At 34.4% G+C, this 16,934-nt stretch overlaps 1 protein-coding gene across 1 annotated transcript in view; it reads left to right on the top strand.

Annotated features, from left to right (window-relative positions):
• myo15b (myosin XVB) overlaps window positions 1-16,934 on the top strand; it is a 59,864-nt gene that overhangs the window by 23,370 nt on the left and 19,560 nt on the right. The window contains exons 24-38 of the mRNA XM_078789167.1: window positions 931-1,024; window positions 3,110-3,169; window positions 3,234-3,291; window positions 4,489-4,613; window positions 5,905-6,000; window positions 6,077-6,312; window positions 7,323-7,492; window positions 9,573-9,645; window positions 9,929-10,111; window positions 10,192-10,301; window positions 13,100-13,161; window positions 13,230-13,314; window positions 14,914-14,946; window positions 15,077-15,148; window positions 15,235-15,332. Of these exons, the coding sequence (XP_078645293.1) occupies window positions 931-1,024; window positions 3,110-3,169; window positions 3,234-3,291; window positions 4,489-4,613; window positions 5,905-6,000; window positions 6,077-6,312; window positions 7,323-7,492; window positions 9,573-9,645; window positions 9,929-10,111; window positions 10,192-10,301; window positions 13,100-13,161; window positions 13,230-13,314; window positions 14,914-14,946; window positions 15,077-15,148; window positions 15,235-15,332 (1,555 nt within the window). The remainder of the gene's footprint in view (window positions 1-930; window positions 1,025-3,109; window positions 3,170-3,233; window positions 3,292-4,488; window positions 4,614-5,904; window positions 6,001-6,076; window positions 6,313-7,322; window positions 7,493-9,572; window positions 9,646-9,928; window positions 10,112-10,191; window positions 10,302-13,099; window positions 13,162-13,229; window positions 13,315-14,913; window positions 14,947-15,076; window positions 15,149-15,234; window positions 15,333-16,934) is intronic.

Raw genomic sequence — 16,934 nt, 5'->3', positions numbered from 1 at the left:
ATAATGCATAAGGCTAAAAATAACCAATTAGCTAAAAATGTCATCCAATACTTCTCTACAAGAGAGGAGAAATATGATCTCAGGGAAGAAGTACATTTGAAACACTTCTATGCTAGGACTACGTTAAAAAGCCATAGCATTTCAGTATGTGGAATCAAACTATGGAATGGATTGAGTAAGGACCTCAAACAATGCACAACGATGAGCCAATTCAAGAAACAATACAAGCAGTTGATGTTTGCTAAATACAAGGATGAAGAGTCTTGAACCAGTCATGATGTGCTATATATATCACTATATTGACACTTACTATGGTACACATTATGTCATTGGATGCTCATATCACCACCTACTTCGGTACGTGACAAAAAATTTAATTTAATTTAATTTAATTTAATTTAATTTAATTTAATTTAATTTAATTTAATTTAATTTAATTTAATTTAATTTAATTTAATTTAATTTAATTTAATTTAATTTAATTTAATTTAATTTAAAAAAACTATTAGGAAAGCAGGAAGTGAACAAATGTAACAGTTACTGATTGTAAAAGTACCAGATGGAGGGGTAGGATTTAATAAGCTTTGCTTCTTCCTACTCCTTTTGGACATGTGGAACTGTGAACTGATTATGGGATGCACTCAATTGTAATCTGATGCATGTTCAAATGAAATAAAACCATTACCATAGGTTTAATGCAATGACATTATGTATACCATAGTAACTGTCCATATAGTGATATATATAGCCAGTACCTATACTGTTTACTTTGTATTACTTATTACTGAAAATACTTTGTATTTCAGTAGGCTCGGATGCAACAGGTCATAAAACAAATCGTTTTTAGCTACTCATGTGGCTGTTTGATTACTTTGGATCCGTCTCCAAGTGACTTTGTCCAGTATGTGTCTGTCCTCTCATGATTCCCAGGAAGTACTACAAGCGCCTGAAGCAGTCCTTTACTCAGTTCTGGGCTGTGATGATGATAACCAGGAACACCATAAAGAGACGCCATTGGAGGAAAGTAGGTGTCCTTGCGGTCAGACCTTGACATACGCTCATCAAGGGTATGAATGCCATTCATTTTCAATGTCCAATGATTATGGATATTCTCTAATGTACACATGATCATAATCATACATTCAGGTTCAAATATGAAAACAATGAAACTATTAATCTGCATATATGGTATCATGTACCCAGAAAAAATTATTACGTTTGATTAATGTTCATGTTAAAGGTTAAATAACTGTTAATAGTTATCCTCCCTATCCGTGTGGAAGTGGTAAGTTTTTGGCGATTTAAGTTTAAAGGAAATAACTTGAAGGCTACCGTTTAGGTCGCTAGCTCTCTAGTTTGCGAGTTAGCATGTGTCTCAAGACCCTGCAGTTCAATACAGCAGAAAGGAAATGGTATTTCCTTGTGGTTGATGATAGTACCATCAAAGAAACTGAGGAAAAGTGTCACCGGCAACAACTTCCTCGTTGCTTCCCCTATCTTGCAGAGTCTTTTTACACACTTTATGCCTCTTCCTCGTCCTCCTCTATTTATGGACTTCAACCTTTCCTTCTGCAATGTGAAGCCACAGCGTGCCTCTCCGTACTCCTAAAAGTATTCTAGCGAACCTCCACAGCTAATCGGTTTGTACTTGCTGCTCTTTTCTTATTGTCTTACATCATCAGCTAAAATGTTTTGGATGAAACGGTTGTAGCGTCTTCTGAATTGATGAGTCTGGTCTTCGCTTACCAGCAAGGGAAACACATTTTGGATAAAGCAGTAATATTGAATACTTCATGTGTACGATATTATAGATGGTTTTGCTTGGAAGAACGAATATTGTGAGAAAATGGTAACATTTAAATGCAGGAAGGGAACAAATCAGGGGTCTCAAACACGCGGCCCGCGGGCCAAATGTGGCCCGCAGCACACTAGTTTGAGGCCCTGCCTTCATATGAAAGTTTAATGTTAGTGCGGCCCGCGCAAGTTTGATATGGATGCTGTATGGTATCATGTACCCAGAAAAAATTATTACGTTTGATTAATGTTCATGTTAAAGCTTAAATAACTGTTAATAGTTATCCTCCTTACCCGTGTGGAAGTGGTAAGTTTTTGTCTTTTTAAGTTTAAAGGAAATAACTTGAAGGCTACCATTTAGGTCGCTAGCTCTCTAGTTTGCGAGTTAGCATGTGTCTCAAGACCGTGCAGTTGCGCAATATGTTATAATATAAAAAGAGTATAAATGTGACTATAGTCGTGTTTTGTCATGTCTACAGGGCTCTAATAATGCTTTGTTCATTTTAATCTGAAAAAAATAATTTGTCTACCCACCAACTATATGTGGTTTCTTAAGTTTTTATTATTTGCCGTTTTATTATTATTATTATATTTATTTATTACTGATTGATTTTCTTTATTCTTGATTTGTTTATTTATTTTTCATCTTATTTTGTGTAGAAAAATAAAAAGTAAGATATTTGAGAACAGTGGAATGTTTTATCAGAGCTTTTCTTGTAGAAAATCGAAATCAAAGCAAAGTTTTTTTACATTTTTTTGTTTTTAATAAATGCGTTTTTTTTGTTGTTGTTGTTTTTTTGAAAACCTGATGCGGCCTAGTCTCACCCAGACCCGAGCTCCAGTGGCCCCCAAGTAAATTGAGTTTGACACCCCTGGAACAAATGATCAGTAATTCCCTAAACGTAAGTCCTTAAACTTATATATACTCTTACCACTGTATTCATCCTGCAATGGGAGAAACCTTCAAGCCTTTGAGATTGCGTTTGGGGGTGCTGAGATTCGGTTTTACTTTTGTCAACATTACGTGAGATGGGCGTATGAGATTGGAATAATCATGTTTTCATACACTGATAAAGATTCGGAAAATCTGAATGATGAGATAATGGATGCGTAATAATATCGACAATAAAAGCAAAACACTGCGGTGACAACTTGGACCTTTGGAACGCCATGGCTTGTTGTGCAAAGGCGGGGTGTGTGGGTGTGTGGGTGTGTCAGGAGCCTATCATAAAAGGCTTACCTAAGATCAATAAGGTAGGAAGGGAACGCACAGTCGCAGTCGTTTCAATGTTTGCTTGTTTCTTTCCATTTGAAGCAAATTCCGGACAAAAAGAGAGCCGCCACTTTGAAAACGACATCAGCGCTCCTAACCATGGTAAGAGAAAGTGCACTTTATTCTTCCGTACGTGATTATTTTTAACTTTTATGCTTCTTGGTAGGATGTGGGGATGTTGGAGATCCCAGCTGAGCTGTCAGCAAGGTTTCGCGGTGCAGCAGGTAATGGCAGCGATGAACAAAGACATGGATACAGTGAAAAACCCAGTTAGCTGGAGTGTTTTTGCGTCAATGTTGAAAATCGACGTCTGTGTTTTGCTTCAGTTTTGTGTACATTTTCCGGTTACGACGCATGTCTCGTCATGCTGTCATTGAGTCAGTCCAGTTGTATTCTTACTCGTTGCTAAGCTTGCTAACAAAATGGCAACCTGAACTGCAAGTCAGCTACATAAATTAGTTTATGTAACTCAAAAATTAGTTTTTAGAATTTCAAATTTAATTTACAATAACGTTTTAATGACCTTGTTTAACAAATTGCTGGCACTTCTTTGGATCCATTTTGGGTTATTGAGGTGAGAAGCACTATTGAATTCAAGAAATAACTCACGGCAAAACAGGAAGGTGTTGTCCTTGTGTCTTTGGGAACAAAAAACATGCTAGGTTAATTGGCGACTCCAAATTGTCCATAGGTATGAATGTGAGTGTGAATGGTTGTTTGTCTATATGTGCCCTGTGATTGGCTAGCCGCCAGTGGGTCCCGCCTCTCGCCCAACGACAGCTGGGATAGGCTCCAGCACCCCCTGTGACCCTCGTGAGGAAAAAGCGGTAGAAAATGAATGAATGAATGAGGTGAGAAGCACTATTGAATTCAAGAAATAACTCATGGCAAAACAAGAAGGTGTTGTCCTTGTGTCTTTGGGAACGCTAATATCAGGAATCTCGTCCTCAGACGAGGTAAAAGTAACCTCAAATGCTCATTTATCCCCTTCATTTATATCATTTTTATCATTTGGAATAGGCTGCACGGCGGTCGAGTGGTTAGCACGCAGACCCGAGTTCAATTCTCCCATATTCCAAAAACATGCTAGGTTAATTGGCGACTCCAAATTGTCCATAGGTATGAATGTGAGTGTGAATGGTTGTTTGTCTATATGTGCCCTGTGATTGGCTGCCCACCAGTGGGCCCCGCCTCTCGCTGACCTTGTGACCCTTGTGAGGATAAGCGATGGAAAATGGGTGCATTTGGAATTGTTTACTGCACGCAAAACCTGAATTGGACACATACCCGGTTTTGGCGGACCTTCTGGAACGGATTAATCAGGCTAACCAAGGTTCCACTGTACCGATTTTCGTGGTGAAACCCTCCCGTCCACTCGTAACACATTGCGAACTGTCGTATTGTTGCTGTGTTTCCAACAGGGCATCAACATGCATCAACAGTGAGAGAGGTTGCACCTCCACAAGTGAGGGCGATGCACCAGCTCAGTCTGCCTCAGGACATGGACAGACATCCCTTCTCCAACTATGTCAAGTCCATGTTGAAGGCCAGTCTCACACATTCATTGGCTTTTCAAGGCTGTCAATCTCCATTGCGAGTTTGGTCGCTGCCATTTTGTCAATGAGTCATTCAGTTCGTTCATAGGGGAAAATGTATTGCATCCGTAAGGTGGATTGTCCAGTCCAGGTTGGGTTGAACCGTGTACCATACCATTTCATATAGATATATAATGTATATAGAAAATATATAGGAGTTCTCGACCCATTTGGGGTTTTGGAATTTTGGCAACGTTGCAACGGCACATCATCAGTAGGGTAAAACTAACCTGTCTCACGACGGTCCAAACCCAGCTCACGTTCCTTATTAGTGGGTGAGCAATCCAACGCTTGGTGAATTCTGCTTTACAATGATAGGAAGAGCCGACATCGAAGGATCAAAAAGTGACGTCGCTATGAACGATGTTCATAAAATTAAAATTAAAATTAAAATTAAAATTAAAATTAAAATTAAAATTAAAATTAAAATTAAAATTAAAATTAAAATTAAAATTAAAATTAAAATTAAAATTAAAATTAAAATTAAAATTAAAATTAAAATTAAAATTGAATATTTTTTTATAATTTTTAAATAAATTTTGATAATTTTTTTTATATTTTTAAAATAAAATTTGATTATTTTTTTATATTTTTAAAATAAATTTTAAAATAAAATTCATAGACAAATCATAAAAAATCATAAACAAATTCATAAGAAATATTTAATTTTAATTTTAATTTTAATTTTAATTTTAATTTTAATTTTAATTTTAATTTTAATTTTAATTTTAATTTTAATTTAAAAATTTTATGAACATTTATAAAAATTAAAATTAAAATAATTTTAAATATTTCTTATGAATTTGTTTATGATTTTTAAGGATTTGTCTATGAATTTAATTTTAAAATGTATTTAAAAAATATAAAACATTTATAAAAAATTATAAAAAATTAAAAATAAAAATAAAAAACTACATTAGGAAAGCAGGAAGTGAACAAATGTAACAGTTACTGATTGTAAAAGTACCAGATGGAGGGGTAGGATTTAATAAGCTTTGCTTCTTCCTACTCCTTTTGGACATGTGGAACTGTGAACTGATTATGGGATGCACTCAATTGTAATCTGATGCATGTTCAAATGAAATTAAACCATTACCATTAATAGCACCCACAGTTCAGGTTTAGGTTGAGTTTAGGTTAAGGTTCAAGTGTCCCAAGGTTAATTTATCCTATGTTGTCCCGTGTTGAATTAGTAACACATAAAATTATTTGTCGTTCATTTGAGTTTATTTTTGCTCCCAGGATACGTGGTGCCAACCTCAAGGAACTCCCCTCCAGAGACCCCTCACCCCGCTTGAATTAGACGATGCCAGGATTGCACTGGAGCTCCATAAACTGGTATGCGAAGCGATGCAGAATCTTACATTTGTTCGTTATGTTACTCACAATTTTTTTACAATGTATTGTTGCTTAGATCATGCGGTTCACCGGTGAATCGGACCTCAGCAGCTGGCAGGAGCAGATGTTGGGAAACTACATCATCGAGAAAGGCCAGATGCGTCCTGCTTTGAGGGACGAGATCCTGGCCCAATTGGCTTACCACACGTGGGACCAACGTGAAGAGCAGAGGAGCCTGCAAGGCTGGCTGCTGCTGGCCTGCTGCCTCAGTGCCTTCACGCCGTCACCCATACTGGAGAAACCCTTGCTTAAGTAAGTGGAATATTCCGCTTTACCTGTCTTGTCTAGTGCACAGAGACCCTCGTGGAATGGGTTTCCTTATAACCTCCCAAATGTGCTTCAGGAAAAACATGGTCAATGATTCCAATGAATGTTCTTCAGCCTTATGGAAAGCCTTCCCAGAAGACTTGAAGCTGTTAAAGCTCCAAAGAGCGGGGCGATATTGGTGAATTCTGCTTTACAATGATAGGAAGAGCCGACATCAAAGGATCAAAAAGCGACGTCGCTATGAACGACGTTCATAAAATTAAAATTAAAATTAAAATTAAAATTAAAATTAAAATTAAAATTAAAATTAAAATTAAAATTAAAATTAAAATTAAAATTAAAATTAAAATTAAAATTAAAATTAAAATTAAAATATTTTTTTTATAATTTTTAAATAATTTTTGATATTTTTTTATATTTGTAAAATAAATTTTAAAATTGAATTTATAGACAAATCATAAAAAATCATAAAGAAATTCATAAGAAATATTTAAAATTATTTAAATTATTAAATTATTTTTAATTTTTATTTTTATAAATGTTCATAAATTTTTAAAATTAAAATAATTGTAAATAATTTTGAATAATTTTATTATTAAAATTATAAAAATTATTAAATTATTTTTAATTTTAATTTTTATAAATGTTCATAAATTTTAAAAATTAAAATAATTGTAAATAATTTTGAATAATTTTAAATATTTCTTATGAATTTGTTTATGATTTCTTATGATTTGTCTATAAATTTAATTTTAAAATGTATTAAAAAAATATAAAACATTTATAAAAAATTATTTAAAAAAAAAAAAAACTATATTAGGAAAGCAGGAAGTGAACAGGAATGTTCTTCAGCCTTATGGAAAGCCTTCCCAGAAGACTTGAAGCTGTTAAAGCTCCAAAGAGCGGGGCGATATTATTTTATGATGTCATATTACACCCTATGGATTCAAAATAGGATGCCACAAAATGTTAACGGACCACTATTTTTTTCCCAGGTATATATCTGACCAGGCACCCATGGAATACCGTTCACTGTGCCAACACAAACTGCTCACATCTATGCAACGCCCGGCCCCCGCTTCCCGGATTTATCCACCCACCCATCTGGAGTGGACCTCCAACAAAAGGAAAGGCGCCATGGCTGTGGACGTTTATACATATAATGGTAAGAGAAAAGCTGTACTGTCCCTTTAAAAAAAAATACCTTATGGAATACACTCCCCTATTTGCGGGCACCAGCCGCCCCCGTCCTTTGTGTCCACTGAACTTCCACCACGTCTACAAAACACCATAGTAGCTTTGGTCTTTCCACCAGCTAGCTTTAGCTTTAGCTCGACTGTCAGCCGTCCGTCTCGAAGAGCAAAAGGGAACAGTGGCTGACTTTCAGATCTTTGATGCGATAGATTAGATTGGCGGATAAGGTGGGTAAGGATGACCAATACCCCCAAACTAAGGCGATCTGGGACTGTGGTACATAGCCCGTCAATAAAAACATATTTATCAAGTTCTCAATTAGGGATTGAATATACAGTAATAGATATGTTGATGAGTTTTAGGAAGAGGCCAAATCCGAAAAACAAAGTGGACGAAAACTGTCCATGTTTTTGCTGTTCGAGATGGAATTTTCCGCTACCCAATAAAGGTTACAAGAACCACTCTGTTAACTGAATTTCACCTTCCCTTTACGTGACGGAAAAATATGGAAGCCCCATTTTCCCGCCACTGAAAAAAAAAAAATTACCCCAAAGGGAAATCGAAATTACAAGATAAGAAAGTCGAAATTACGAGATAAAAAGTAAAAATTTTCAGATAAACAGTCGTAATTATGAAAAAGAAAGTCGAAATTACGAGATAAAAAGTCAAAATTTGGAGATATCTCATGAGTTATCTCGTTATTATGACTTTCTATCATCATTTTTTGACGTTTTTATCTCAAAATTTAAACATTTATCTCGTAATTTTGACTTTTTATCTCGTAATTTTGACTTTTAATCTTGTAATTTTGACTTTTTATCTTGCAATTTCGACTTTTTATCTCGTAATTTTGACTTTTTATCTTGCAATTTCGACTTTTTATCTCGTAATTTTGACTTTTTATCTTGCAATTTCGACTTTTTATCTCGTAATTTTGACTTTATCTTGCAATTTTGACTTTTTATCTCGCAATTTTGACTTTTTATCTCGTAATTTTGACTTTTTATCTCGTAATTTTGACTTTTTATCTTGCAATTTCGACTTTTTATCTCGTAATTTTGACTTTTTATCTTGCAATTTCGACTTTTTATCTCGTAATTTTGACTTTATCTTGCAATTTTGACTTTTTATCTCGCAATTTTGACTTTTTATCTCGTAATTTTGACTTTTTATCTCGTAATTTTGACTTTTTATCTTGCAATTTCGACTTTTTATCTCGTAATTTTGACTTTATCTTGCAATTTTGACTTTTTATCTCGTAATTTTTACTTTTTATCTCGTAATTTTTACTTTTTATCTCGTAATTTTGACTTTTTATCTTGCAATTTTGACTTTATCTTGCAATTTTGACTTTTTATCTCGTAATTTTGACTTTTTATCTTGTAATTTTGACTTTCTTATCGCAAAATGTAAACGTTTTAATCTCGTAATTTCGATTTATCTTGTAATTTCGACTTTCTATCTCGTTATGACTTTCTATCTCATAATTTTGACTTTCTTATCTCAAAATTTTGACTTTCTTATCTCATAATTTAAACTTTTTAATCTCATAATTTTGACTTTTTATCTTGTAATTTTGATTTATCTCATAAATTTGACTTTTTATCTCGTAATTTCGACTTTATCTCGTAATTTTGACTTTATCTTGTAATTTTGACTTTTTATCTTGTAATTTTGACTTTTTATCTCGTAAATTTGACTTTTTATCTTGTAATTTTGACTTTTTATCTCGTAATTTCGACTTTCTATCTTGTTATGACTTTCTATCTCATAATTTTGACTTTCTTATCTCAAAATTTTGACTTATCTCGTAATTTCAACTTTCTATCTCGTAATTTTGACTTTTTATCTCATTATTTCGACTTACCATTGGGATAATTTCTTTATTCAGTGGCGGAAACGGGCGTTTCTATAAAAAAGTAGAAGGTTATCAGTAGAAGGTTTATTGAAAATAGAAGTCTTGCCTAAATGTCCTCCTGCATTTTTGCCATCCAGGTAAAAGCTATGCTAATTGTTCAGTCATTGTAAAACCATGATGTCATCATTCCTAGATGAGAAGTGGACAACTGAAGTGGAGTCCTGGACCACGGGGGAAGAGGTGGCCTCGTGGATTCTTCATGCAAGGTGTCAGTATATTTACTCCACAGGCTTTAAAAGTGGAAGAAGAAGTCGTGCATGGACACACACATACACATAGAGTACACTACATATCATTTGCATTTGCTAACTGTACGTAGTACATGAACTGTGTGTCTAAGGAATACTACATGGTTCATATTCATAGTGATGCACTTGAACCATGCGCCATAACTTGAATGCCTGGGGATGCCTGGGGTTCCCTAGACCCCAGTTTGAGAATCCCAGCAGGACACTGACCATTTTTGACGTATATATATATTTGCCACAGGGGCATAACGGAGGCTACAGAAGGCTGGTCTGTGTCTCTTCTGGCGGATGACGGCTGGTCTGATCTAGCCGGTTCAGACTTGGTCATGGATCTGTTGGCGGCCACAGAGGCAGAAGTAATGCCCCCGCCCGGCACCCCTTCCTCAACCATGTCTGATTACTTATTCAGCGGTCAAGGAGACAGGTAAAAGATTTAGGATAGTAGTTGGATATATCCAGGAACATCTCATCTCCATGGCTTTGCTTTCTCGGTCATTTCCAAAGAACACCAGTTACCGATCTTGATGACTTCATTCCACCAGCACCGGCCACGGAAGCTCCGGGCCTGCCCCCATTTCAGGGGACCCCCTGGGGTAGGGAGTATCCACAGGAAGGTACGTAAGGTGTGCTTGATTTGTTTCTGTCTGTTGTTGATGTTCTTATCGACAGCAGAGAGACAAAGCAATTCCAATTGGAACTAAATACCCCCCCCCCCCACCTCAGACCCCCGCTCCTAGCCAAGGACCGGTTGAAAATAACTTTAGATTCTGCAGATAAAAACATTTTTAATTGAATAAAAGTAATAAAATAGCAATAACCGAACATTAAAATACATTGCAGATTGTTAACTTCCGGTTAACGGTTGGCTTTTACGTTCTCGTAGTCAGGATGATGGCATCTTCAACATTTGTCCACTTCCTGCATGTCCGTTTAAATTCATGTGGACTTGTTGACGCTGCGAATGCCTTGAAATTTAAAATTTCCCTCCAGCTTACTTAAGTCGTTTTTCTTGGCTCTGTCCGTGTTGCGTGTCGACGGATGTTCATTTATGTAGACGTTATGACTTTCTATCTCATAATTTGGACTTTCTTCTCTCAAAATTTACTTTTTAAAAGAAGATAACTCACGAGATATCTCCAAATTTTGGCTTTTTATCTCGCAATTTCGACTTTCTCAAAATTTTGACTCTTTATCTCGTAATTTTGACTTTTCATCTCCTAATTTCGACTTTTTATCTTGTAATTTCGACGTTCTATTTTGTAATTATGACGTTTTATTTGAAAATTTTGACTTTTTATCTCGTAATTTTGACTTTCTCAAAATTTTGACTTTTCATCTCGTAATTTCGCCTTTTTATCTCATAATTTTGACTTTCTATTTTGTAATTCCGACTTTTTATCTGAAAATTTTGACTTTTTATCTGAAAATTTTGACTTTTTATCTTGTAATTTTAACTTTCTCAAAATTTTGACTTTTTATCTTGTAATTTTGACTTTTCATCTTGTAATTTCGACTTATCTCGTAATTTGACTTTTTATCTTGTAATTTTGACTTTTTATCTTGTAATTTTGACTTTTTATCTTGTAATTTCGACTGTTTATTTCATAATTTTGACTTTTTTATCTCAAAATTTCAACTTATCTCGTAATTTCAACTTTTTATCTCGTTATTTTGACATTTTATCTTTTAATTTCGACTTTTTTTCTTGTAATTTCAACTTTCTATCTCGTAATTTTGACTTATCTCATAAATTTGACTTTTTATCTTGTAAATTTGACTTTTTATTTTGTAATTTTTGGCTTTTTATCTCGTAATTTCGACTTATCTCGTAATTTTGACTTATCTCGTAATTTCGACTTTCTACCTTTATCTGACTATCTATCTCGTAATTTTGACTTTTATCTCAAAATGTCAAGTTATATCATAATTTCAACTTTTTATCTTGTTATTTTGACTTTTTATCTTTTAATTTCGACTTATCTTGTAATTTCAACTTTCTATCTCGTAATTTTGACTTTTTATCTCATTGTTTCGACTTATCTCGTAATTTGACTTTTTATCTTGTAATTTTGACTTTTCATCTTGTAATTTCGACTTATCTCGTAATTTGACTTTTTATCTTGTAATTTTGACTTTTTACTTTGTAATTTTGACTTTTTATCTTGTAATTTTTACTTTTTATCTTGTAATTTCGACTTATCTTGTAATTTCGACTGTTTATCTTGTTATGACTTTTTATCTCATAATTTTGACTTATCTCGTAATTTCAACTTTTTATCTCGTTATTTTGACATTTTATCTTTTAATTTCGACTTTTTTTCTTGTAATTTCAACTTTCTATCTCGTAATTTTGACTTATCTCATAAATTTGACTTTTTATCTCATAATTTTGACTTTTTATCTTGTAAATTTGACTTTTTATTTTTAATTTTTGGCTTTTTATCTCGTAATTTTGACTTATCTCGTAATTTTGACTTATCTCGTAATTTCCACTTTCTATCTCAAAATTTCAACTTATCTCGTAATTTCAACTTTTTATCTCGTTATTTTGACTTTTTATCTTTTAATTTCGACTTATCTTGTAATTTCAACTTTCTATCTCGTAATTTTGACTTTTTATCTCATTGTTTCGACTTATCTCGTGAATTTGACTTTTTATCTCGTAATTTGGACTTTTTATCTCGTAATTTGGACTTTTTATCTTGTAAATTTGACTTTTTATCTTGTAATTTTGACTTTTTATCTTGTAATTTTCAACTTTTTATCTTGTAATTTCGACTTATCTCGTAATTTCAACTTTTTATCTTGTTATTCTGACTTTTTTTCTTGTAATTTCGACTTTTTTCTTGTAATTTCAACTTTCTATCTCGTAATTTTGACTTTTTATCTCATTATTTCGACTTACCATTGGGATAATTTCTTTATTCAGTAGCGGAAACGGGCTTCCATAGAAAAGTAGAAGGTTATCAGTAGAAGGTTTATTGAAAATAGAATATACAATACGTAAGTCTGGGCTAAATGTCCTCCTGCATTTTTTGCCATCCAGCTAAAAGCTATGCTAACTGTTTTGTCATTGTAAAACCATGATGTCATCATTCCTAGATGAGAAGTTTATGTCTGTGTTGCGTGTCGACGGATGTTCATTTATGTAGACGTGAGCGATAAGGGTGCGATTTTGGTTTTTGTTCACACAAGTCCCCCAAATAGCCGTTGTTGGCTGCTGGGAACTAAATAAAAAAAAAATAAAAAATCATCCTGAGACGGCACCTACCGAAAAACAAAAAGACTTCCATGCCAAGGTACCACTGTATAAATGACAATAACAAATACCTGCATTGCATGAAGATGGAACGTTAACTCCTTACCGATGCGTTCACTTTGTCATTGTCCTTCTTTCCTCCGTCTCCTGCAGGCCGTCGTCGACAGATGGACGCCTACGTTGATGACTTGTTCGACCTGGATCGAGGACACGCGGTCGGTAGCATTGCAGTCATGGAATAATAATCTTGTGTTTTTGATCTGTGCTCTGTGTATTTGTGCAGGACACGGAAAGAGTCGCTATGCTGAACCGCAGAATGCGAGGCGGAGGCGGCATTGGACCCATGCAGCCGGGTTTTTATAATCCTGGTAGGTGAACTAACATACCTCCCTGAAGAACTGTCCTCAGCTGAGTCCATTGTAGTGCTTCAAATAAAATGGAGGTTAATAATATTGTTTTAGGAAATCATTTTTAATGGTAATGGTTTAATTTCATTTGAACATGCATCAGATTACAACCATAACCATAACCATAACTTCCCGATGAGAGGGTGAGGCAATTCTATAAAGGTAAAATATCTACCTAAAATATCCACCTTTAATATCTAAAATATATAAAAGGTACCATATTTACAATTTCAACACCCTTCCTTTTTATGTTACAAAAAGCCTTTCAATATTACCACACTTAAGTTTCACTTTCTGTATACATTTTAAGCACTAGATTACATTTAACTACATTTACCCAACAACTACCCAGTTAACCCCCCCCCTCCTCGACCAATCACCTCAAAGAAAGGAGAAACTGATAAAAAATTAGGAACAAAAACAATGGCTTCTAAATGAAAAACTAACTAACTAAAGTGGCAATTAAACAACTTAAATGGAAAAGAAATATAATTAAAGTAGTAACCAGAATATATGTGTAAATAACAAAAGTCAATATACACAAATAGGAAACATGACAGTGAGGGAGGATTGGCAACAAGTAGGAAGAAGCAAAGCTTATTAAATCCTACCCCTCCATCTGGTACTTTTACAATCAGTAACTGTTACATTTGTTCACTTCCTGCTTTCCTAATGTAGTTTTTAATTTTAATTTTAATTTTAATTTTAATTTTAATTTTAATTTTAATTTTAATTTTAATTTTAATTTTAATTTTAATTTTAATTTTAATTTTAATTTTAATTTTAATTTTAATTTTAATTTTAATTTTAATTTTAATTTTAATTTTAATTTTAATTTTAATTTGTTTGAGGTCCTTACTCAATCCATTCCATAGTTTGATTCCACATACTGAAATGCTGAAATGGGACACTTGAACCTTAACCTAAACTCAACCTAAACCTGAACTGTGGGTGCTCGTAATGGTAGTAATGGTAATGGTAATGGTTTAATTTCATTTGAACATGCATCAGATTACAATTGAGTGCATCCCATAATCAGTTCACAGTTCCACATGTCCAAAAGGAGTAGGAAGAAGCAAAGCTTATTAAATACTACCCCTCCATCTGGTACTTTTACAATCAGTAACTGTTACATTTGTTCACTTCCTGCTTTCCTTATATAGTTTAGTTTTTTTTTATTAAATTAAATTACATTACATTACATTACATTACATTAAAAAATTTTATTAATTTTTTTGTCACATACCGAAGTAGGAGGTGATATGAGCATCCAATGCCATAATGGGTACCATAGTAAGTGTCAATATAGTGATATATATAGCACATCATGACTGGTTCAAGACTCTTCATCCTTGTATTTAGCAAACATCAACTGCTTGTATTGTTTCTTGAATTGGCTCATCGTTGTGCATTGTTTGAGGTCCTTACTCAATCCATTCCATAGTTTGATTCCACATACTGAAATGCTATGGCTTTTTAACGTAGTCCTAGCATAGAAGTGTTTCAAATGTACTTCTTCCCTGAGATCATCATTTTCAGTCTACGGTTGTTGTTTTTCAGGTATGCCTACTTTAATGCCAGGCTATCCTATGGGTAAGTGATGTGGTTCTCACAAGGTGGGAGTGGGCCAACACACATTCCACTCGACAGCACACCACCCACCCCAAATCAGCGTTTATCTTTCAGTATTCAATCTTGATGTTAGGATTTGGTTTATCCCAAGGAATGCCAGTCAGCCCCACCATCCCAAGTTATGGTACAACCCCGCTGATGCCAGCCATGCACCCTATGTCAGGTATTGTCTGAGTTTTCATTTCTTCTTTTTTGTTATTTAACGCTTACCCCCCCCCCCCCCCCCTTGACTGCCGTAATATCCGCAAGGGATGATGATGCCTCAGGCTGCCGTCCCCTCCATCAACGATCCCATGCAGCTGGCGGCGACGCAGCAAGCAGTCATCAACCAGCAGGCCCTTCTCATGGTTGGGGAAACACAACAATAACATGAACCGTGGGGGAATAAGTATTTGATCACATAGATGGTTTTCAGATATCGGCCTAGGAAGTATTTGAAAATATTTTTTAAGCCAAGGAGTCACTAGGCTTTACTCCGAACATTACTGAATTACTGAATTACTTACCCGGGTGGGGTAAGGATGATTGTAGGAAAGGTGAGGGATCAGCCCAGAATGACCAGGAAGGAAGTGGTTGATGATGTCAAGGGAGTTGGGAGCATCGTCAACCAAGAAAAGTATTAGTAAGATATATTTGCCATCACCATCAACACCATCCCTGCTGTCCAACATGGAGGTGTTAGCACCTCATCTAGTCATGATGTGCTATATATATCACTATATTGACACTTACTATGGTACCCATTATGGCATTGGATGCTCATATCACCTCCTACTTCGGTACGTGACAAAAAAAAAAATGTTTAATTAACTCTCCTCTTGTGTTAGAGTCGGCACCGACCCGTTTTACATTTTAATGCATAAAAAGAATCACATAACATTTGTTTATTGCATCAAGGCTTTTTGACTTTGCCAGGAAACTCTATTTCAACAAAATAAAACCAAAAAAATATTTTTTACTACATTTTAAAATGGTCTGGTTGAAATTATGACCACTGTATTGTTTGGTTATAATAATATGATTATAAAGCAATATTTTGAGCCACAACTGAAATCCTAAGTGTACAATTAGCCAACACAATGACAACCAGCTCCTCTTCTCATCATGTAAGCTTCAGGGGATTCTCATTTTGACCGCTTTTCCAGTATACCAGCAGAAAAACAATGTCCAGACATGTGAGGTGAATTCACTCATTTGACTGATGGATGATTTCACATTTACAATTTGGATCATGGAAAGAATGGCAAGAAGTACAGGGAACCAAGATCTGGACCTGTTCTGGTTTTTGATTTCACTTTATACTAAAGTTCTGTTGCTGAAAACAATAACTTTTTCCCCCTTTTCTTGACATTAATATATATGGGTCAAAATTGACCAGAACACCATAGATGTTTCTTTAGTGATTAATACTAAAATGAGAAAATAAATAAAACTAATTGATTTAAGAGATATGTTCTATAGCCCTCAGTAATAACCAGGTAACAAAAGAACCTTCAATTTATTAATATGATTCTTTTGAGGTTCATTTTACCATTTTTGGAAATTGAAATAGTGACAAAAAAAGGCCTACATGCCCACACCAAAAGTATTAAAACCAACATTTTCATGGATGAGGAAGCCTAAAAAGGTAACCAAGACATGAGAAGCAAATTTGATGGTAACTTATTGTTTTTAGTGTATTTTATAGCTGATTTAATACATGGGTCAAAACCGACCTGTTAACATAAGATGATGATACCAGAAAGCTAACACAAGAGGAAGGTTAATAAAATTAAGTCAAAAAAATATTTTAAAAAAATTTAAACTATATTAGGAAAGCAGGAAGTGAACAAATGTAACAGTTACTGATTGTAAAAGTAGCAGATGGAGGGGTAGGATTTAATAAGCTTTGCTTCTTCCTACTCCTTATGGACATGTGGAACTGTGAACTGATTATGGGATGCATTCAA

The sequence above is a fragment of the Doryrhamphus excisus genome, linkage group LG2 (assembly GCF_037039965.1).
Source record: "Doryrhamphus excisus strain RoL-2023G ecotype Guam linkage group LG2, RoL_Dexc_Guam_v1.1, whole genome shotgun sequence".
NCBI lineage: Eukaryota > Metazoa > Chordata > Actinopteri > Syngnathiformes > Syngnathidae > Doryrhamphus > Doryrhamphus excisus.
The sequence above is the reverse complement of the archived record's forward strand: the minus strand, read 5'-3'. Positions and strand labels throughout refer to the sequence as shown.